The sequence below is a fragment of the Centropristis striata genome, chromosome 4, assembly GCF_030273125.1.
Source record: "Centropristis striata isolate RG_2023a ecotype Rhode Island chromosome 4, C.striata_1.0, whole genome shotgun sequence".
NCBI classification, from domain to species: domain Eukaryota; kingdom Metazoa; phylum Chordata; class Actinopteri; order Perciformes; family Serranidae; genus Centropristis; species Centropristis striata.
In genome coordinates, this window is record NC_081520.1 from 41,129,755 (window position 1) to 41,154,014 (window position 24,260).

At 35.9% G+C, this 24,260-nt stretch overlaps 2 protein-coding genes across 2 annotated transcripts in view; both read right to left on the reverse strand.

Annotated features, from left to right (window-relative positions):
- relb (v-rel avian reticuloendotheliosis viral oncogene homolog B) overlaps window positions 1-927 on the reverse strand; it is a 16,585-nt gene extending 15,658 nt beyond the window's left edge. The window contains exon 1 of the mRNA XM_059330735.1: window positions 788-927. Coding sequence (XP_059186718.1) covers window positions 788-827 — 40 coding nt within the window. The 5' untranslated portion in view covers window positions 828-927. The remainder of the gene's footprint in view (window positions 1-787) is intronic.
- A 2,161-nt stretch (window positions 928-3,088) lies between these two features.
- Window positions 3,089-23,514, reverse strand: clptm1 (CLPTM1 regulator of GABA type A receptor forward trafficking). Its single transcript, XM_059330734.1, has 14 exons — window positions 23,383-23,514; window positions 17,756-17,883; window positions 14,640-14,763; window positions 14,277-14,435; window positions 13,648-13,765; window positions 13,254-13,339; window positions 11,951-12,071; window positions 11,568-11,812; window positions 10,444-10,537; window positions 10,160-10,350; window positions 9,670-9,765; window positions 7,343-7,478; window positions 5,141-5,308; window positions 3,089-4,273 (listed from the first exon to the last, which is right to left on the reverse strand). The coding sequence occupies exons 1-14, from the start codon at window positions 23,431-23,433 to the stop codon at window positions 4,089-4,091; spliced, it is 1,902 nt and encodes a 633-aa protein (XP_059186717.1). The 5' UTR covers window positions 23,434-23,514; the 3' UTR covers window positions 3,089-4,088.
- Between the last annotated feature and the right edge of the window lie 746 nt (window positions 23,515-24,260).

A 24,260-nucleotide genomic window follows, 5' to 3' on the forward strand; every position in this document is an offset into this window, starting at 1 on the left:
AATATATATATATATATATAATATATATATATATTTTACTTGTAATTACTCTATTTTTTTCATTTTACTTTTATATTGTTTATTATCTATTATTACATATTATATTATATTATATATATATTATATACTGTACTATTATTATTATTATATACCGTCTAGTCACTATAGCATTGTTGTATCATATCACCAGTTTAATTATTACCATCATCTTGCCAACCATCCTACCAACTGATGATGTTCTTTTCTTAACTTCTTAAGTGTCCTTGTTCTATTCTGTGTTTTTTTCTATTGTTGTTTTTATTTATGCTACCTCAGTATTTTATCTATCTATCTATCTATCTATCTATCTATCTATCTATCTATCTATCTATCTATCTATCTATCTATCTATCTATCTATCTGAGAAAAATGTCTGATCACTATTGATCATGTTTTTCATGTTAAATCTCGACCTGAACAGTAACTAAAGCTGGCAGCTAAATGTGGTGGAGTAAAGGTACAATATTCAACTCAGAATGATACAGTCCTTGATGCACTTTGTTACTTTCCACCACTGCTTCTGTTATTCTGTCTTTAGTTTTGTTGATCTGTTGTGCAACTGTGGGCCGCCCACCTTACTAACCAGAAACTCTGTGAGACAGTTAGAGATGAGGAAGCTGAGACACTAATATTAGTCTTACTTCTTCTTCTGCGTGAGGTAAAACAAGGTCACAGTGTGCAATCAATAACGCCTCACGGCCCAAACATTCACCACTTTACAGACAAGCAAAAAGAAGTTCGTACTCACCAAAGTCTGACAGCTCTGCAGAAGAAACAGAAAGCATCATTAGAATAATAACAAATACGAATAAATAAATAAAACTTCGATGTTAAACTGTACAAAGTGGAGCAGTAACGGAGGGAGCAGAGCCGGGTAATGGTGCTCTGTTCCCGGGAATGGGTGTTGGCCGACCTGCTCTGACAAATCACATGCCTGGTGATGATGTCAGCCCTCTCTCTCACACACACACACACACACACACACAAATAAACAAACACACACACGCATACACACTAAACACAGCAGGATTAACACTAAACACCCACCAGGTTTGAAGATCTCCATGTCTTTCATCGCATGTGCGGAGTTCTTAAACACCATAAACTCCGCCGTCGTGTCGATAATTTTTTTTTCCCAACCGGATTATTTCCGGTACTAGTCGTCTCTTCTGGGTCAAAACGTGTCAGTTTAAAAAAAGACAAACAGCTCCGGTGAAGACTCGTCAGCCTATAAAACAGCTCTGAGTGTTGGTCTCGTCCAGTAATAAGCTGTTTAACAGGCGTGGAGCCATGTGTTGAGTGATGTTTGAAGCGGAGTTTGCTTTACTTGTGTTTCCGCAGCAGCCTCGCTCTGATTGGCTAGTTCAGTCTGGAAATCCCCTCGACGTCACGTTACCTCCCAGAGGGAAACCCCCCCACGGGGATCGGGTCCAGTGCTGTCCGCAGCCTTATTAAGATGTTTCCCTACTATTAATATTCATCTTCTGACAAAATTACATCATGACCCCAAAAAGGGAGAATTTTTTCCCCCCCTAATAAGTTATTTTTTTCTTACGCTTTATTTAAACGAGCATCCAATTACGCACACTGCCTATTTATTGGCCTGGGTATACCTATTTATAACCCAAAGTAGTCAATTAATCACGTTTTAGACATTTGACCTGGTAGCATCATGCCTGAATGATGATGGAAGTGATGGAAGAGTGGGAAATCCTAATGTTATTATGAATATTTATGATTTTCAAACTGCGCCAATAAGCTCTCTGCGCGTTTAGAAACTCCCCTTAAAAACAGTGACGTGCGCCATTGTATTTTTTAACGTTAAGCTTTGCAATTATGAGTCTATCCAATAAAAAAATGGTAAATGTACTCGTATAAAGGGTTTTTTGTGTGAAAAAAATAAATTGCATTGCCTTCATTTTCTGTTTTTGTTTTGTACTACTGACTTTTTTTGGTTAATTTATTCATTTTTTCCCATTTATGTAAATTACTTTCACCCTTATGTGGGATGTAATGCCATATCAAAAGTAGATCATGCTTTTTACAATATTGGTTATTTGTATTAGACGCCTTAATGTTTTGTAATTGTGTCTTAATTGTAATGACAACTGTTACAATAAAGTTGAGGAAAAAAATGTTTTTGCTCCAAGTTATGAAGCACAGCAGCGACACCTGCTGGAGACACAGAGGACAGGAGGTTTAAAGGAAATGGAAAGCGAAAGTCGAGGAGTTTAGAGGAAGAGGTGACTCAGCACAGGCTGAGTTATAAACAACAAACAAAGCAAAACAACAGGTAAGTCGTTGCAGCTGCAGTTTGTTTTTTACAAATAAAGCAATGTTCCCCTAAACCGCAGAGATGATTCACAAGAAAGGAAAGAAAAAGAAAAACTGCACTGCAAACATTTTTAAAATGTTTTTGTTTCTAATGCTTTTAGAAAACTTATCACGTCACTTGTTCAAACTGCAGTCACAAATTGGAAACAAAGCTTCAACATCTACTTATTAGTCGGTAATGAAAATCACACATGGAGAGAAATTTAGAGGTCTGAAACCAGGTTTCTAAAAGTTTACATTCACTGTTAGAAGTCTGATTTGCAAACGTGTTATTTAGATATTTCCAATGTTTGTTTCAATGACTTAAAACATCTGCATCTAGCTTTTTGTGCCAGTGTTACTCCAACTTGCCTTTCTACACACACACACACACAAAGCTTTTAAATTAACTGAATTTCACAATTTGAATTTGCAGTGACTCATAAGTGTTACCATTTTTATAATAAAATGGTTTGACACACTTTTGAAGGCAAAAGTACCAAAACATTTGCAGGTTCCCACCTCTCGACAGAGTATTGTTTGCTTCACTATCATTATTATTTATTTGTAAGCTTAATATTTCTGAGATTTTGTAATTTAATTGGGCAAAATGAGAAAATTTAATTTGAGTTCTTGAAGGGTTATGTGGCAATTATTCAGTTTTCTTCATCAGGGATCATAATTACTATAACTAATTTAGTAAAACAATGAAGGAAAAAAAAGCTTTGCATAGACATTTTAAATCACACTTAAGTTTTACTATAAACATGAATGAATCAAAATTTAATATGTACCAACATGGATCCCTCTTTGTTTCAGGACTTACAGCACTCAGAATTAAAACAAGAGACACTGTAATTCTTCCAGCTCACACCTGACCGTCTGTCTGTCTCCGCCGTGTCTGTCAGGTGATTCTGGTTTGGAACGTGAACATTGAACAATTTGAAAATCAGACATCCTGCTGAGGGGGTAAAATTAAAATTAGACTTGCAAATTAGCTATTGCTAGACAGATTTGACAATGGCATTATTAACATGACAAGCTGAGATTCTGTACAGTTTAAGGACATACAAAAAAAGAATGCTTCAGTGACAGAAAAACAAAAATTAAGTCATTGACAATATTAATATATTTATATTAATACCAACAAGGCTGATATTTTTTTATGTTCATGTCGAGAACATTAACCTTTTGTTTAAAATTGAGGGAAGTAGTCAGTGTGGGTCGTGTCCTGCAGGTCGTCCATCGTCTCCAGTCACCACCACTCTGGTTCAACATCTCTCCAGTTTCCTCCAGCACTACTCACCAGTTTCCAGGCAATCCGAAACACGGTGCTCACATGGAATGAAAAGAAAAATTCACCTCTTTTTTTCGCTCCCTTGTATTAAAAAAAAAATGTAGTATAACTGCGACCAGTTCCCCTCCCAACCTCTACTCCAAGACATTGTTACCCTCTGAAAAATCATACAGAATACAGTACATCACGTTTTGTTTTACTTCACTGGAACTGCAAAACGAGAGGGCGGGGAACAGAAATAAGAATTTACCAAGTCTACACTGAATATGATTCTCTGTGGATCCACACAGAAATCAGAGGGAACAGTTGAACTGCATTTTTTTTTTTTGAAGTGGTGTCCATGATGGCTAAACAACGACTCCCCTCCCTGCCTGATTTCCACAAGTCCTCTTTGCCCCAGCAGCGAGGGCCAGGGAGGCAGATCAGAGCGGTGTCCTGCTTAATCGTTCTTCTTCTCCCCCTCTGGTTTGTCTGTGACAGCGGCGGCGGCTGCGGCAGGAGCAGCGTCTGTCACCGCCGCGGCGTCCGGGGTCGGCTCCACTCCGCTGGTGCCGAACTCGTTGACCCTGTTGGGGTCGACCCGGTAGATCCAGCGCTGGTACAGGTAGATGAAGAACACCACGTCTGCAGGAGAAGAAACATGCGTCAATCCACTGAGGAACAAGAACTGAAATGCATTATTCCTATCAGACTTCTTTTCTAGGTTTCTGAGATAGAAATGCCCACCCAGGCTCAGCAACAAAGCAGTGACGTAGGTTACCACAGTAGCTTTGAACGTGAGCACTAGCTGAGGCTACGAAAATTACTGATCAGAATACATGCGGGAGTGTCGCAATGCATCATGGGACTTTTCCAGAACTTTGAAATCATGGTGGAAGACGACTATCTGACGACTGTCTTGTTCTTCCAATGGTCATGTCATGTTTGCATCTTGCTAATGGGCATGTATTAGTATTATGCATAGAATTTTTATTCAGTCAAATGTAACATTTGCTGAGTTTGTTGATGTAAAACAAAAAAAACTTTATTTGTCCAAACCTTCAATAAACTCAACTTCTCATGAAAGCCACGGGTATAAGCTCTCAAATACTTTTTGAATTTAATTTCTATCTGCTACAGAGGCTGAAAAATCTTCTGTTGAATTTCCAGAAAAACTTCAGGTTTTAAAAAAAATCTTCTTTTCAAAATCGAGGTTTTCCAGGCATTTTTTTCCCAGGCGTTTTTTTCCAGGCGTTTTAGGCCTTAATGGGTTAATTACGCCAAAAACAGCCTCATAAATTATCTGGTGGTAGCAAATAGTATAAGAGATATCCATGAGATCTAGGGAGTAGACACTAGGTGGAGTTGAAAGATTAATTTAGTATCATCTTTAGGTATCAAAGGCTGATGGTAGAACACAACACTGCGAGGGACAGAGTGTGTTGTTCAAGTGAAAACAGAAAGGAGGACCATCTGAGTAAATTAACGAGGAGTAGCTGAAGGGAGCCGTACCGTCTCTGAGGCATCCTATCCTGTACATCATGGGCATCTTGATGACGAAGGCAAACAGGTCATCAATAAAGGTATTGAGAGCCTTGTAGGTGAGCATCCTCCACGGGAGGTGGGCCACAGACTTCATTTTGTAGTTGATGAATAGCTGCGGCGTCATTGTAATGAAACCTAAAAATAGAGATAAAAAGGAAACCACCGGTTACAAAATAAACAATTTAACGCCAGTGGCAGTAAATTAGACAACAGGCAGCGTGACTGAGTGAAGTCTAATAATAACAGCAGCACATTAGCAGAGCCTGTGGGGAGTTACATACGTAACCATGATGCAAGTGTGAAAACATCAGCTGTGTGTACATCTGCTTAGAGACAGGATCATTAAGACACACAATAATAATAATACGAAGATTCTCTGGCCTTTAAAAATAGATTCACATCAACAGGAACGAAACCTGTTGCACATAATGTGTCAGCAGAGAGTAAAATCAATAATACATTAAAGAAAATAAATAGAAAAATTGATCCAGACAGTGTGTTAAAAATGAGCATTCAAGAAATGTATGTTGAATTAATTTTCAACTGAACATTAGGGAAACATTATAATAATAAAGACATGAAAAACAGTGTCTGTGTGCTGCTTCATCTAAAATGATCAATTTATGTTAATTAACTATTTTAGGATACTATTTATCTGTATACAACATTTTAATACTGTACATTATCCACCAGTGTCATTTAAAAATACATTTTTAATTGATTAAACTTTGACTTACTGCTTTCTGCAATAATTTCTTGTAATTATTTTTTATTTGTGGGATTAACCATACTATTATGATGTAAATTCATTTAAAAAAAGCCTAAACAGAGATCAAATATTTTAATTTATAGGTAATAATATGCTGTAAACAATAGTGTTCATGTACACTACCGGTCAAAAGTTTTAGAACACCACAATTTTTCAATTTTTTTATTGAAATTCAAGCAGTTCAAGTCCAATGAACAGCTAGAAAGGGTCCAAAGGTAAGTGTTGAACTGCCAGAGGTAAATAAAAAAGGTAAGCTTAACCAAAACTAATAAAGAATGCACATTTCATAATTATAGAAAAAGGCCTTTTTCAGGGAACAAGAAATGGGTTAAAAACTTAAAGCAGTTCTGCAGCAACGGAGGTTGATCAAGCCTTGAAAGTTGCTAAGTTGCTACCAATTCCTACAGGTGTCCCAACTTTTCTTGATCACTTACAACCTACAAGTTGCTCCACATTTATGGGAACTTCTGCAACAGAGTTGGGAAGAACATTCTGAAGAATATTTGATTTCCATTGAGTGTGTTCAGCTGTTCTATCTGTTAAGGTGGATACTTCCATGAGTCAACAGTTTAGAATACATTTTCCTTTCTAAACTGATTCTATGATTTATTTTATAACTTCAATTGTTTATTTGTTATCTGCATTAATTTCAGAGTACACTGAGTAGTGTTCTAAAACTTTTGACCAGTAGTGTACATTAGAAGGAGTATGAGGTAATCTGATTGAGCATTTGAATACAGCAGACATAGATAATTAAAAGAGTGAAACCAAAATAAGACATAGTTGCTGATGAGCAAAAGGTAACTATTATTTATATATATATATATATATATATATATATATATATATATATATATATATATATATTTATCTATTTTTTTTTTCATTCGTGACTTTATCTTTGGATTTTTATATACCTTGAGTTAATTTCCATTTTTATATAGGTTTATTTATTTATTTTATTGTATTTTATTTTATTTATCCATTTGCTTTTGAAGTTTTGATTGTCTTGCTGTTTTTTTTGTTTTTTTAACTGTATGTGTGTATATGTATGTAGATGTATGTATGTATGTATGTATATATAAACATATGTATATGCATATCTTTATAACTGTGTGTACCAGTAAAGGGAAATGGGGGGAGGGAATGGGAGGGGGGGCAGGGTAAAACAAAATAGGATGTTCAATATATGACTTGCCATGTTATATGTTAACACGACAAAATCCAATAAACACAATGTTCAAAAAAAAAAAAAAAGTAGTGTACATTAGCTAATTCATGCAGTAAGTCTTGTTTACGTGCCATCAGCCTCTGCAGAAACACCTGACATTCAATACAAATGTTACTCAGAAACACAAAGGACACACAAGACAACATGATGACCCTCCAGATGTACTCACCAAAGGTTAACAAGAAGCCGTAGAGCATGCTGAGTACCCATGAGTACCAGCCTTTGTGTTCTACGTACAATAAGCTGTAGACGGCGTAGCAGCCAAACAGAGGGTAGAGCAGCCACGACAGGTACTTAAAGGCCATCTGTTCACAGGACCAGAGAGAAGAATTATTATTGATCACAAACTCTATTCTAATTGACTTATAAAAAAACCCACTCTTCTTAAAACCCACCTCTTCTCGTTGGCTTTTAACACCACGTAGAGTGTTGATTTTATTTGTTTTATTGTATTCATGCATATTTTATTTTGTGCGGGCAGTACATTTTACATTTTATTTTATTTATTATTAATTTATTTTATTGCATCTTACTGATCTATTGTTTACTACATCTCTTTGTATTGTGTTATGTATTTATTGTTTGTGCAGCACTTTGGAAACCTTGTGTTTGCTAAAATTGTGCTATATAAATAAAGGGGATTGGATTGGATTATAAATATATTATAATTATTTACTTATAAATCTGCACTCTGCACATTTCTCCACTTAGTGCAAATTTAAGTGGAGAAATGTGCAGAGTGCAGATTTTGCATATAATCTGCACTCTGCACATTTCTCCACTTAAATTTGCACAAAGTTGTATATAGTATATTATTATTGTATATTTGTATATTGTTAAATGTCTTTTCTTAGATTGTTTATTTTTTATCTTTATCTTAAAAATTGTGTGAAACTTTGCGGCTGTCACAAAGAAATTTCCCCACTGTGGGATTAATAAAGTCAAATCTGAATCTGAATCTAAAAGCAAACCAACAAGTAATATTTGACATAAAACATGCTTGTGAGGTTTCATTAATCCAAGTCTGCAAGTCCTTTACATTTTCCTGTGTGGATGTAATTTTCAGAGTCGGCAGAGATGAAACAGAGCTGCACAATGGTAACTTCCTTTTGCCCCAACAAATAATCAAATGGGATCAACCATCTACACAATGTCTGACACCAGCTTTGTGTGAAAACGCTTCAAAAAAAAACTGAACAATGAAGGTTCAGTGTATGTGTGTGCTCCGTCTCAGCATAATACAATCAGCCTGAAAATACCAAATTGTTTGCTCAAATCACAAATCACAGGCAGTCAACTTGGCATTTCTTCCTCACAGCCATAGTGGAGTAAGCTCAAGCTGCATGCAAAGTTTTCATGATGTTAATAACTAACTGTGCAAATTAAAAAATCCTAAAAAAAAGGTTTTATTTTATGTGCACAGTTAGAATGACATAAAATGAGATAATAAAAATAAGATAACATATAGTGTAAAGTGCAGGTAGAGGCAGAAAACCCAGATGGGCTTATTTATTTAAAGCTTCCACCTAAAATTTCATAGTTATTAGAAAGCAATAAACTGATAATAGAAAAAACAAATGTATAACATCAACAAGTTATAATGACAATAACAAAAACAATTAAAAACAAAAATGAGCATGTTATAAAAGTGTATTTGTGTGTGAATTAGAATTTAAAAACAGCAGTTAAATGAGCTTTTAGACATCTTTTGAAGCATTTTACAGAGATGGAGTCCTTTGCCAGATGGGAAAAGGTATTTATTCATAATTTGGTCCTTAAATTGAACAATAAATTGACCTCAGCATGTCAGAAATCTTGGAGGATGAAGATCTAAAGATTGACGCATTGAACAAGAGTGAATCTGAGAATCAAATTTAAAATAAGTCTTAAAGTGTTTTGGAAAGTTTTCATGATCTGAATATACCTTAAAAATAAAAACACATGTTTGAGAAATATTGATGTCATGAACAGTAAGTATTTGGAGTTTAAATTCTAATGTTGATTAACAGAAATGTCATTTTGACCAAATAATTATTAATACCAACAAATAATAGACTTAAGTGTAACCCATAGGTTTATGCATATTTCTCCTTGTTGCATTTAGTATCGTTCTAAATATGACCAATGTGAATTGAGTTTGACTGAATTAATTACGTATAAACAAGTTTATTTTGGGGATTCTTGGGTTAGTGTGCTTCGGCTCCTGGGACAGAAAATATTTAACTTCAGGAAAATGATTAATCCCTAGTCCAGTTTAAGGAACTATGTATCTCCTTCGGTATAACATTTATCGTCCACTGAATGCATTTTTTGTACATATTTCTCTTTTTTCTCTTTTTATATTCATATTTTTATAGACTCTTAAATGTTGCACTTGCTGGAGAGCATTTTGAATTTCATTGTACATGTGACAATGACAAATAAAGACCTATTCTATTCTATTTTTGAAAGCAGTGTCCTCTGAATGAGGTCGTGTTAAGTATTGGTTTAACTCACGTCGTCGTAGATTTTGGTTGAAGACTGGACATATGTAGACTTGTCTTTGAATAACAATCTTGGAATCACTCCTGCGATTTTGTTCTCTCTGTCCAACTACAGAAAGACAAACAAACATAGGTGGTTACTGAAATATTGTGATAATAGCACAACAGGAAAAAATAATGACCACTGTAATGTACAGATACAATAGGTGACATTAGAATTAACAGCATTTAAAATGAATTAAATTCACAGGGCTCAAGGCTCTTCTAAAGCCCTTCTAGTAGAGAAGTCTGCTGATTTTCATTCAAACATCTTCACACATTCACTGATTAACTCCCACTTTTCTGGTTGAAGATAAACTAAGCAGTGTTGCATCAGGTTGGTCTGAACAGGAGCCCACTCAATCAGAAACGAAAGAGAAAACAGAAGGTTTTTTTCAGAGAGAGTTCAAATAAATCCTACTTTTCTAACACTGTGCATGTAGAAGTTAGTGTTGCTGACTCACCCTGACGTCCATGACCTTGGTGATTTTCCACAGGTCGATGAGGAGGCCGATGAAGACGCTGACCTGCACCACAAAGTTAGTTTCGTTGTCCAGGATGTAGAGCAACACCACCAGAGACTGAAAGACTCCAAATATGATGGAGCGCACCGAGAGGCCTTCAAGAGACTGTCTGCTGTTCCAGAACTGGATATCTGAGGAGGAGATGGAGAGAGGAAGCTGAGGGACTGTGCAATATTTTGTTGTTGTTAAATCCATAATGCAGATGGCTGCTGTGACCATCTTACCATTCTTGAAGGCCAGAAACTCGAAGATGCTGTGCACAATGGAGACGACAATGGTGAGTCCCAGCAGGTACGGGTTGGTCTCCAACAGGGCCACCTGCACACAGAGAGGTTTTAGCCTAAAGTTTTGTTCCATAATCAAACTTTTTATGTTTGATCAAAAAGTCCACAGAGTTATTTCTTTAATGTGTCACGATATAAACGTCTTTCTGGAACTGCCTCCCCCTCCACGTCCGTGCAGCGATGTCCCTAAATGTTTTTAAATCTCATTTAAAAACCCTCTTTTCTCTTGCCTACAATTAAAGTTTTTGTTTTGTTTTTTCTTCCTCCGGCAAGTTCTAGGGAATAGTGTCCCCTAGTACAGTAGTTCTCAACCTTTTTGAGTCGCGACCCTCAATTTAACATGCATGTTGTCCGCGACCCTCGCTCACTGAACAGAATTTCATGCGCACAGTTCAGATCACCCAAAAAAGAAAAATGACCAAAAAGACACAAAATTACCAAAGAAAGGAAACAAAATGACCAAAAAAGACACAAATTGACCAAAAAGACACAAAATTACCAAAAAAAAGACACAAAATTACCAAAAAGAAGACACAAAATGACCAAAAAGAAGACACAAAATGACCAAAGAAAGGAAACAAAATGACCAAAAAAGACACAAATTGACCACAAAATGATAAAAAAAGACACAAAATGACAAAAAAAAAGAGATTAAGTGACCAAAAAGACTAAAACACATGAACACTTTAACACAGTGGAGACAGAGCTGACTTCCAAAATGATTTGGCGACCCCCAGAAATCATCTCGTGACCCCAATTGGGGTCCCGACCCCAAAGTTGAGAATAGCTGCCCTAGTAATCCCACAGTGCTTCTAAAATTATCCCATCTTCTTTTAATTTATTTTAAATTTAATTTGGTTTTGTTTTGGGTTTTTTTGTTTGTTTCTTTTTTACCTTTGTCAATTCTGTATTTTATTGCACTTTTTGCACTTTGGTGCGGCTCAGCCATCTGTAAATGTGCTATATAAATACATTTGACCTGACTAAATAAGAGCCTTTGTTATTGCACCTAAACCTGAAGGAACCACAAAGGACCACCGTCTCTGTGACAGCTGACGTCTCACCTTGACAGAGTCCTGGTCTTCGTCAGACTGCTCGTACGTGTCCTCTGGGAGGAAGTTCCACGGTGAACGTGCATTCTGGGCAGCGTACAGCTGCCAACGCCACAGAGACAGCGGGCAGTAGGTGAGGCGCAGCGGGAGAGCTTTCAGGGTCTCGTTGATGGGATAGTAATCCTTCTGAAGGTTCCAGTAGTCATTGAAGTACACAATGGGATAGTAGTCGCCACTTACTGCATCAAACTTTACATCTAGTGAGGAGAAAAAGGAGAACTTCAAAAAAGAACTTCAAATAAAACAAGATTCATTGAACAGCTGCTGATGCTGGAACGTTTTAAAATGTACAGCCCTGGGCAATAAGTGGCAAAAAGTAAAGGGGAGGAGCTTACGCTGGTCTAGAGGAGGGGGAACGGAGCCTTTGACCCAGGCAGTGTGGTCATCCACCATGTTGATGGTGAGGTTGGGGTGCCAATGAGAGATGATCTCCACTGGACCGTGGCTCTCTGCTCGCTGGGAGGAAACACAGTGGATTTGTCAGTGATGAGCTGCAACACCAGCTGAGAAATTTAGTTGGTTTTAGCTGCTGTTACCACTATTGTTTAGATTTAGATTTACAGTACAGGCCAAAAGTTTGGACACACACCTTCTCATTCAATGCGTCTTTCTTTATTTTCATGACTATTTACATTGTAGATTCTCACTGAAGGCATCAAAACTATGAATGAACACATGTGGAATTATGTACTTAACAAAAAAAGTGTGAAATAACTGAAAACATGTCTTGTATTTTAGATTCCTCAAAGTAGCCACCCTTTGCTTACTAGAATATAAGACGTGTTTTCAGTTATTTCACACTTTTTTGTTAAGTACATAATTAACACGTGTTCATTAATAGTTTTGATGAATTTACAATGTCAAAAGTCATGAAAATAAAGGAAACGCATTGAATGAGAAGGTGGGTCCAAACTTTTGGCCTGTACTGTAGATTTTTATTTGTCATTGCACAGAGAAACAACGAAATTCAATGCACTTACGTACTGGACTCATAACAAAAGCATAATAAATAGTAAATAAGATACATTCTTATCATCTCATCTCAATAAATAGCAAATAGAAAAGATACATTCTCATCATCTCAGCACTTAGTATATTCATGTCATTCATTCACTGTACCATCAACTTAGTGCCATTGTATGCATTAAAACAATATTGTAAATATATAAATATATATTTAGTGCAGAGCATTGTGTTAGGTGTGGATGTCCCTGATTAGTGCTGTCGGACCAGTGAGTTTGTTTTCAGCTCTGAGTTGAGTCTGGTGATAGCTGCAGGACCCACATTGGATTTCTCAGGCTGATTGATTTGGTTTGAAGTATTAAAAGCTGATAATGATGCTACAAACAACAGTAATTCTTTACATCAAATCAATCTTGATTGGTTTTGTTATGGCAGAAATCATTATGTCACATTACACTAAAGAACACTTTTTCTAAACGATTTTTTTCTAAAAGATTACACTATTTCTAAATTGCCTCAAAACTAGCTCGGCATTTCTTTAGTGAAATTTCTTCCTACTCATCAGCTGACTTATACACCAATATTTACATATCTATAAAAAGCTAATTTGTGATGTACTGGCCTGGCCAATGAATCTGTTAGTAAATTAAATAAGTGAAACAAAAGTTTATCAACCTTGATAACTTCAGGATCTGCTTCCGTCTCTCCCGTCAGCAGATTCTTGGTCTTCATAAACTTTCTTCGCTTGAATTTATTCAGCTCTGAAAAAGAACACAACTAATGATTAACACGGACATATGACAAATATATTATTAATAATAATAATAATAATAATAATAATAATAATGCATTTTATTTATAGGCGCCTTTCAGGACTCTCAAGGTCACCTTACAATAAACAATTAAAAACAAAACAATAATAATAAAACAGCAATGGCAGTAATAATAAACAACAATGAAACAATTACAAATTAGAACAATAAAGACAACAATGACAGTAATGATAAACAACACTGATTCAACTATTACATAAAACTTCACAATTGAGTGAGTTATCCCATGTGCTTACTTCGCGTTGAGTGAACTGTTGCCAGTCTGCGGTACTGGCCCTTGCGTTTGGGGTCTGGGTGGAACCCACTTTTAGTGAAGTAGACGTGCATGTAAAGGGAACCGTTCTGCTGCACGGCCTGCAAGAACATGATAAACAGGAAGAAGCATTAGTTTCATACAAATACAACAAGTTCACCACTAACTCATCTTTCCTGTGATTTAACATCTACCTAATTTCATAAACTAATACTTGTTCCCTCCCACTATCCAAGCTGCATTGGTAACGCTTTATATTAAGGTCCTTGTAATAACCATTAATGAACAAGTAATAAGGCCCTTGTAAGTCCTTACAAGATGCTTATTAACATTATTGTGTGTTTATAAGCTTATATAAGTGTTAATAATGGCATTACAAACTCCCATGACCCACCCATTATGTCTTTGCCATGCCTTTATTAATCTTATTTTGTTTAGTTATTGATATTAAAATATACTTTATTGCTCATCTCTTATAAGTTAACTATAAGTTAACTATGCTTTTTGCACCTACCGGATCTAAAGCGAGAACAATGCCTTATTACTTGTTAATTAATGATTATTAAGGACCTTATTATAAAGCGTTACCATTTCACACTCAGTCACACTCACCTCGGGGATGTCCATCTCCTTATATTGCTCGTAACAGCCGTCCCCATTCTCCCCTATGGTCCAGTCACCATAGACTAGGTCTCTGTGAAACCAGAACAGGGCTTCTGTGTTGTTGAAGTCAGAGAACACCTCCTCCTGGGACACATACACATACAGATCCTGCAGGAGTGGTGAGAAAATAAAAAGGTGTTATTACAGAGTCAGGGGAGAGCGAGAGAGAGAATCTGAAAGAGCAAGATAACGCTGGTTTACTGTGGAAAGACTTCAGGGGATAAGAGTGTGAGGGGTGTTTAAGAAGGAACAGCTTCAATTCAATTAAAAACAGCGGGCCATGCAGAGAAAGGCAATGGACAGATGTAATACCATGAGGGTGTCCTTGGGGAACAGGTTCCTGCTGGGCACCCTGGGGGCTCCTGCTGGCGTGTTGGGATCTGGAGTTGACGGCCCTCGACGAAACCAACTACTGATCGCCCAGATTATAAAGATTCTGGATGAAGAAGACGAAAAAAACGATTTGGTGAATAAGGAATTACAGGCAAGTAGCATTCAGACAAGGCATTCAAAGTGCTTTACAAGGGCATAGAAGTATATTACATTTAAATTAAGAAAAAATTTAAAAGCTGCATTTGATAGCTGTAACACAGGGGTGTCAAACTCACGGCACAAACTTTTTTATACTGCATATTCATATTTATTCTGCACTGGAATTCTACTCCTTAATACATACTCCTTCTTTAAACACTTTATTTTTATTTTTTTTTACTTTTACATTACATTTTATTGTATTTTTTTTTATATTTTATTGCTTGAAGTATGCCTAGCTTGTTCTTTTTATTTAATTGTGTTGTCATTGTCTCTGTGTGTAATGCTGCTGCTACACTGTAATTTCCCAGCTTGGGATAAATAAAGCATATCTATCTACATCAGGGGTGTCAAACTCTGGCCCACGGGCCAAATTTGGCCCGCAGTGTAATTTTATTTGGCCCGCAACCAATATCAAATTATTATATTATTATTGTACTATAAAAGCTGACCCGCCGGTATTATACGGCGCATTTACCGCTAATACTAGATTTATTATTGTTATTTTATTTTTAAATGTATTAACCTGTTGAAAAACTTTATTTTGATATTTAAATCAGAAGGATGCAAATAGAAAAGAGGCATACGATTTTTATTTAATTTTTATTTAATAAATTAATGACATTGATGGTATATATTGATTGGTATATATTAAAAAGGTTTATTTGTTCAATGTTGGCCCACGATTTTATTCAAGTTTTAAATTTTGGCCCATTGTGTATTTGAGTTTGACACCCCTGCTGTAACAGAAAATGCATTTAAAAAAAAGGCATTAAAAACAAAAAGCAATGAGCTAAAAAACGTTACAGATTAAACAAAAGTTGTCTCATTTGTTGGAAAGTTATTGTAAACTGTAACCTGTTTTAATAAACTGACAGAAAACAGACAAAAGAAATAGTGCAAAGATATATAAAGAAGAGAGCAGTAGGGTGAGGAGATAAATGCTTAAATGTGTTTGTAAATGGACACATTCAGTGTGAATTAGCATAAAAACTGTGAGGCAAAGCATTTCATTTTGACCTTATCTCTTGAGATCTGAGCGCTGCTACAGGAGAGAAAACCACAGGAGACTAATCTGATCAAACTGCTTCCAGTCAAACTGCATTACATTCACACTTTAAGAGATGCTTCTTCCTCTCATCATGAATCAGTGACATGTTAGAAGAAACAAACTAAGAAGCGAAAGAAGAACAGAGTACTCTATTCTGCTAAATGTAAAAAAATATCATGTTTCTACCTTTTTAATCACTCAACACATCAAACCGTCCTCTGTTTGCTTGTGGTTTTGTTCAACGTATACTTCCCTCTTTGGTTAGTATAGCTTCAACTGACTAATACCATTATGCAAATACTGCATTTTCTGTGAGGTTTATAATGAAGGGTTCTTTGTCACACATGTTTTGCTGTTAACTGAAAGGCCTTATTGGTGCAGGACATGCCTCATGTTCACAAAAAACATCATGCATCCACTTTAGACAAGATCTTTGTTGGGCATTCATCAGTCCAAAGAGTTTAAAATCATCAAGTGAATTTTCTCATCTATTTTAACCAAAATCTCTGTCCAGTGCAGCCAATGCTACTGCCTTTTCTACCTTATGACAGATGTTAAAAGCTAAATTAAATTCATAGCCAGTCAAACTGACAACAGCTAAACTCAACAACTCAGTAATTCACTAATTCAGATTTGGGGAAAGTCTGTATGAATAATGGCAAATGATTTGTTTGAAATTACATTTATAATCAGATGTCTATGATGTCTACACTACGGTGTCTAACAGTTGGCTGGCAAAGTACCTGCTTGCCTCAGGCACACACAAAAAAGAAAATCTAATTCAAATAAAGTGCTGGAAAAGTGCTACCTTGATACAAGCACCACTACTGTTGTTATACAGGGAGATATCCCTCAAAATTAAATGATTCCTGAATATCTAAAACATAAAAAATAACTATAAAATTGCCTTGAAAACTACAGCAATATACACACACAAGGCAACTGAGCCCCACCAGAGTCTGACAAACTCACTACAGAGCTCTAGCATTGCAGAGAGTAGAGAGGTGCGTCATAAACCGTGAAAGAAACAAAAAATCCCACACACTGTCCATAACTCTTGCTCCATTTTTTGGTACAGATGCTGTTTGCTTGTGTCTATGGACCAAAAAGTTATTAATAAAGTAAGTACAAGAAGTGTCAGAAATAGTTGTGGGTAAAGGGCGAAGTTGCACAAAATTGTGTGCATGTAAATGCTTCAAAATGGCAGAAAAAAGAAGCCAAAATTGCCCTGTTAAAAATGTTGTATTTAGAGAAAAAAAATTACAAGATAGGCAAATCTATGAGAAAAAAAAATGCAGATTTATGAGATTTAAAGTGGTGAATCTGCAAGAAAAAAATGGTTTTTTTCCCCACTTTCTTACTCGTAAATCTGTGACTTTTTTCGCACAGATTTGCCACTTTAAATCTCTTAAATCTGTGACTTTTATCTTGTAGACTTGCCACTTTAATTGAGTAAATTTGCAGCTTTTTTCTCGAAATATTACCTCCCCCCAGTGAAGTTACCAAATACAGTTCTTCGCCCGATAAAGGGTTAATTAACCATTAGTCATGTTTGTCTATGCTGCATTTTGCACATATAAAGACAAGGAAGCAGATTATAAAAAGGCCCAATTTGGGTAAATGGCCGAAGGAAAGACAACACAGACTGAGAAACTCTCCACAGAGATCTGGAGCAGAGTGGACTTTGAGTGCACACTGATTTGTATGGATTGTGACCACCATAAAATATCATTAGCATTTATTTTGTTAATTATTACAAGATACTCAGTGTCAGAGGAGGCTTTTATCTGTGGGCTTGTTGACATAGGGCGCGCCCGGCAGAATAAAGACAATAAGAGAGACTCACCTGAAGAGGACTCCTTTAATGACCTGCCATGCGTTGGGTGGCTGCTGCTGCTGCTGCTGAGGCTGAGCGTTATCAGCTGTCTCTACAGCCTGGCCGTCTGTTGTTGCAGCGGTCCCATTGCTGCTCACCTAAACACACACAGACACACACAGACACACGGTCAGAGCAGCCAAGACACGCCACCATGATGCTGCAGCAACGGCATCATCATGAAGTATGTCATCAAAGAAGAACAGCTTCTCCAGCCGTTTAAAAGGAGCCACTCATGATGTCACTGTACTTTACCCAAAGCCCAAAGTGGTGATATAATTATACAGTGTAAGCTATAGCAGCAATTCTCAACCTTGGGGTCCAGACCTTGTAGTCATTTTTTGTCTATTTTTGTCATTTTGTGTCTTTTTTTGGTCATTTTGTGTCTTTTTTTGGTCATTTTGTGTCTTTTTTTGGTCATTTTGTGTCTTTTTTGGTCATTTTGTGTCTTTTTTTTGGTCATTTTGTGTCTTTTTTTAGTAATTTTGTGTCTTTTTTTTTTAGTAATTTTGTGTCTTTTTAAGTAATTTTGTGTCTTTTTTGGTCATTTTGCTTCTTTTTTGGTCATTTAGTGTCTTTTTGTGGTCATTTTGTGTCTTTTTTTTGGTCATTTTGTTTCTTTTTGTCATTTTGTGTCTTTTTTTTAGTCATTTTGTGTCTTTTTTGGTCATTTTGTGTCTTTTTAAGTCATATTGTGTCTTTGTTTTTTATCACTTTGTGTCTTTTTTTGGTCATTTTGTCTTTTTTAGTCATTTTGTGTCTTTTTTTGGTCATTTTGTGTCTTTTTTTGGGCCATTTTGTGTCTTTTTTTTGGGTCATTTTGTGTCTTTTCTGACAAATCCCAAAGTAGCAAGTTAGGTCAGAATGGACCTTTAAACTTATAGCAAAGGACTTAGATTAAAAGTAACAATAAAATATAAAAATATAAATGCAGATAGAGAGATGTTTTAGTTGTTGTTTGCTTCATTATTTGTCCAAAATATGTCATATCAACTGAGTTTGTCTGATCTGAACTGTGAGATTGTGTTCAGTGAGACAACATGCATGTTAGATTGGGGGTCGAGACTCAAAAAGGTTGAGAACTACTGATCTATAGGACACTGATTCACTCTTAATTTACAGCTGAGACTGGAAGTATATATTGCATCTTTAAGCATTGAAGGCATGGATAGGTTCTTTCCAGATGTTATTATGTGTCGACCTCACAAAACGGCCTGATGACTATATGCTAACGCAGTTTATTAACAAACATTTCAAACTGATCACTCCTTGATGAGCTGTAGTGAGTAAAATTAAGATGCACTTTAAGGGCATCTCAACCAAAATAATTTATTTACACCCACAACAATCAATGTATAATCACACTTGCTTTACAGGCTGTGTGTTATAACTCTTAATCATGATTATTTATTGCTGGGTTCGGGTGGGTTTAGTGTGAGATGACAGGAGACAAACAATTATGACAATGGGATCGTTTTTCATTTATGAAAAGAGTTTTAGTTTGCATGAGCGACTATGATGAAACATCAATTATGTTGAAAACCAAGCATTTCTCAAGGAGTATATTCACATTCAAGCATAGTCCCAACCTTAAAAATATGATTAAAAATCAAGCATTTTCCATACTTTTAAGTGGAGTGATGTGAAATATTTTTGCTTTCACAAAATAGCAGGACAGTTGCAATGAAATGTAGAGTATTCTTGGCAGAAATCACCCATGGCAGATTTGAAAAATGAATTGGCAACAATATTAATGAAAACAGAAGATAAAATGCCAAACGTTCTCTCACTCTAGCTTCCTAAATATCAGCAGTCGCTGTTTTTCTTGTTTCTATAACTGTAAACTGATTAAATATGAGTTTAGACTGCTCTGGTGAGACAAAACAACTATTTGAAGACATAACAGAGCGCTGGTAAACAGATAGGAATATTCTTCAACATTTTCAACTGTTTGATGGACTTTATAACATTTGAAGTAAAAGAAATGTTCAACAGAACAGAAATGGTTGCTGCCCTAAAATATTACAAATTAAAAGTAAATATATATATAAATATACTACTATTATTATTATACCGGCCTTATTTATTTATTATTATTATTATTATTACTATTATTATTATATATTTATATATTTAAATACTATATATCATATTATTTTATTTATAATTATTTTAATTATTTATATTTTTTTATTTTATTTTATATTGTTACTATTTATTTATTATTACATATTATATACTATATACTGTACTTTTATTACAATTATATACCGTCTAGTCTCCATAGCATTACCATCATCTTGCCAACCATCCTACCAACTGATCTGCTTTTTTTAAACTTGTGTACTTGTTCTATTCTGTGTTTTTTTCTATTGTTGTTTTTATTCATGCTACCTCAGTATCTTATTCTATTTTATTTTATTGTATTTTATTGTACTTGAATACCGGACTGCTGTGACAACCGAATTTCCCTTCGGGGATGAATAAAGTAATCTATCTATCTATCTAAAGATGACATGAGGATAGTCTGGCTGCGACATTTCATTTCTGCACCTATCATGATCTCATGACCCATTAAAGTCTCAGCATGCATATTAGCATATTACATATCAGTGAAATGTGTGATTAGCTTGCTCCAGCGTGTCCCTGTAGCTCCTCCAGTAAGGCCACATTCTATTCAAATGACACAATACACAAGCGCATGCCAAGTCATGAGACTTGTTCACTATCTAAACATCTAATCTCCCCCATTGTCACCAAACACAAGGGAGACCAGGGGCCGGCCTCTACAAACAAATAACATTTGAGGGTAAAAAACAATGTTTTTCCCTCAGCAGGTTATTAAGGTGCCAAAAAGGGCCAAGAAATACTGAGTGAAGATCGGAAATGTTGAGGTTTGTGATAAGCCAGTGGCCTCGCACCATCACAAACTGAATTTCAAGGCCATGAAGTGGCTCAAAATAGAGCTTTTCATCCTCGCTGCCATGTCCTGTTGTGTTAAAATAGAAGCGATTCTATTATCAGACATGGATCTGTGTCTCCTGGAGGGATCAACGTAATAACCATTACACAGATGGATCACCGATATTCTCAGCATGAGAAACACGGTTATCTGTTCCAGGTCAGGATAATAATTTACAATTTACACGCACTGAACAAGGATTAACAATTAACCACCTAGTCAGGGTGGAGAGTGAATGCTTCACACTGGATGAGTGTGTCAGACAGAAAGAGGGCCAAAAGTTCAGGACTATTCTGGAAATGTTTATCATACAAGGTGACAGGATCTCCTTCACGAGGAAGCGATATAAAACGCAATATTAGGCGTATAAAGAGGATATGAAAGGCAGGTCTGTTGCATATCTACTATAATGCTTATTCGCCAACATTAAAAGATGGTCTTTCTATATTGAGAGGACTTTAAGTACAAGGACTTTTTATTCAAACGTTGATTACATGATGTACTGGGGCCAATAAAGCAGAAATATTCTATTTAAACTGAGAAAATAAAAAGCACTTAGTGTTTTCCCTAGATTAATACCAGAGACATTTCTCTCAACCGAGTCACTAGCAATCGTCCTCAGGCGCAACATAACTTGCTTATCTAAACCTATTAGTGCATTTATCCTGACAAAGCAATTTTATTAGAAAAAAGAGACACAGAGCACATGTTGTACCCTTGCCCCAGTTTCTACCACTTGGGTATTACACTTTCGATTTGAAACACAGCGCTAGGCACTAGTTATTCTGTGAGATATGCCCAAAATTGTTTATCCATTTTGAAGGTATTTCCAACATCCTACACAAAGCTTTTAACTGTCTGGATCCAACAAATATGTTCCTTAAAAAAGAAAAACAGACTTGTAATCCATTTATCAAGATTCAACTATTGTTTTACCTACATAATTGAATGAGAAGAAACTGAAAAACCTTCAAAAAAAACAAAAAAAAAGAAGTACATGATTATTAACCTCATGGATTTGTATTTGTTTTATCTCAGCTTAACTCTGGAACTGGCACTTAAATGTAATGATAATATCATGAGAGTAGGCATACTGTCAAAACTGACACCATAAAAGAAACCAAAAGCAAAGATTTACCTAATTCTGAAAAGATTAATCAATAGATACCAATTATTTGCCATTTGCTACAGTTTAGCAATCTGCTTGTTTGATGAAAGCAATATTTTGTATCACTAAACAGCCAAAAACAGTTTAAGGAAGACCTTGTTTCTGCCTCTGGAGAGTGATGACTCATGTTGACCTCTGGTAACTTGGGATATTTGTCACTCCGGAAATAATTGCTAGTTGGCTAGTTTCCCTCTGAATTACCTCGAATAAGCACTTTTATTGAAAGAAAATAGCATTTGCCTGTGGGGTTTTTCCTAATTTGACAATGTCTCAACCTGATTCACCTCACTTGTCAATGATGATGTAAGATATAAAATGTACATTGAGCCTATAGTTGTCTATGTAATGACTGTAAAATGAAGGCAGGGGGTTTCAACAACACAGAGGCAAGCTTTCATACAAAAACATTGTAAAGTGTACATAAATTAAAAGGTTTTATAGCTTCCATGTTGGTAGATTTCTTAATAGACTTAATATATTGTTTGGTTTCATTTTCAAAGACAAGAAAGAGGGGTTTTTGATTAATGTAACAACATTTATGGATATGCCATTTGGCTAACTGTACCATGAGATTGATGATATAGGCTAGTATTGTTTTTCCTTTGGAAAAAAAAGAAAAGTCGGTGAAACCAAACAGTATATGTTCAAAGCACAGGGACAAATGAGGTTCAATCGAAAATGAAATCAGGTTACAAATATCTTCCCATAATTTAGTTGATAAAGGGCAATACCAAAATAAATGGAAAAACATCTTCAGGGTGTCCTTCACAGAAAGAGCAGTTTAGGTCTATCTTTCTTAAATCATTGTAAAAAAAACTTTAGATGGGTAAATCCTGTGAATTATCTTAAAAGATACTTCTTTAACCTTATTACTGAATACATATCTAGCAGGTCAATTCCAGTTAAGGTTATTTAATAAGGTTATTCCAATAGGTTGTGACATATGGAGTTGATACGACTTCTTTCTGAAATAAAGAGCGTATATCAGGGTTACTATTGCCTATAGAGGAGAAACAAATTTCAAGTTTGGTTGCAATCAAAGGGCAATTAATTAAATAAAAGTGTGAGAGGTGCTGGAGGCTGGCCTGGCTGCTGGAGCTGCGTGTCTCCGGTTCAGGCCTTGTAGCTCTCTGACACACTGCAGCAGTCAGCTGGCTCACATGGACTCATCTTTTTATCTTGTCACTTTGGTATAAATGTCGGTTTTGTGGTGACATTAGTCTTAATAACGCCACTCTGCCTCTTCTCACACCTGTTAACGGTTAACCAGCCCAAACCTCGTTGACGGCTCGAGGGGTCGTTCTAAAACCAACCGGCACTGACAACGTCACTGAGAATCACGGAACGGTCGGTAACACGTTCGAACGTTAACGGGCCGTTAAAGTGCCCACACAGATAAAACAGCCCGCTTCCCCGTGACGTGAAAAGTAAAAAATATACATTTAAAAAGACTGTCATTCATTTTACCTCGCCGTTGCTCACGGTAGCTTTAGTTGCTTCGCTCTCCTGCGTCGCCATCTTTCCTTGTCTCTATCGCGCACACACACACACCACTCTATGCTCCAGACCACACTGCTGCCTGGGAAACTGCGCGGAGTCTCGCGAGATGACGGTTTGTACGCGTCATTGTGGTGACGTGCGTCTTCAGGGGAGTGATGAAACATGTGTGAGGGTGATAAATATTGTAAGGGGCTTTTTGTGACAGGGCTGATGAAACAGCACGAAACAGCGCGCTTAGTCATGCATCTTCGGACTTAATAAAATGAAAGCTTTCTAAAAAAAAAAAAAACCAAAAATGGAACCTCTACTGCAGGGATAGGCCACATTTCTGCTAAGTTACAGGCAGCCAATGGTTTAATGCAGGGATGGGCAACTTAAATGCTGGATGGGGCCACAATTTTTCATCGACACTACCAAAGGGCCACACTTAACCAGATATGATGAAACTGCAATTTTAAATATATTTACAGTTCAGTAACTTAACATTATTATATATACTGTTGCTGACATTACTATTATTATTACTATATACTGTAATATACTACTATTATTATTATTATACATGCCTTATTTATTATTATTACTATTATTATATATTATATTATATGTCATATTATTTTATTTATAATTATTTTGATTATTTATAATTATTTTCTTTTCTTATATTGTTGTTTCTTATATTGCCATCATACCAACTGATCTGCTTTTTTTAGCTTGTGTCCTTGTTCTATTCTGTGTTTTTTTTCTATTGTTGTTTTTATTTATGCTACCTCATTATTTTATTCTATTGTATTTTATTGTACTTGAATACCGGACTGCTGTGACAACCGAATTTCCCTTCGGGG

Coding starts and splice junctions, on each gene's coding strand:
- clptm1 (XM_059330734.1), bottom strand. CDS start 23,433: ATGGCGACGCAGGAGAGCGAAGCAACTAAAGCTACCGTGAGCAACGGC. Junction 12,072..13,253: donor CAGATCCTGAAGTTATCAAG/GTTGATAAACTT, acceptor GTTTCCTCCCAG/CGAGCAGAGAGCCACGGTCC. Junction 7,479..9,669: donor CAACCAAAATCTACGACGAC/GTGAGTTAAACC, acceptor TCCTGTGAACAG/ATGGCCTTTAAGTACCTGTC.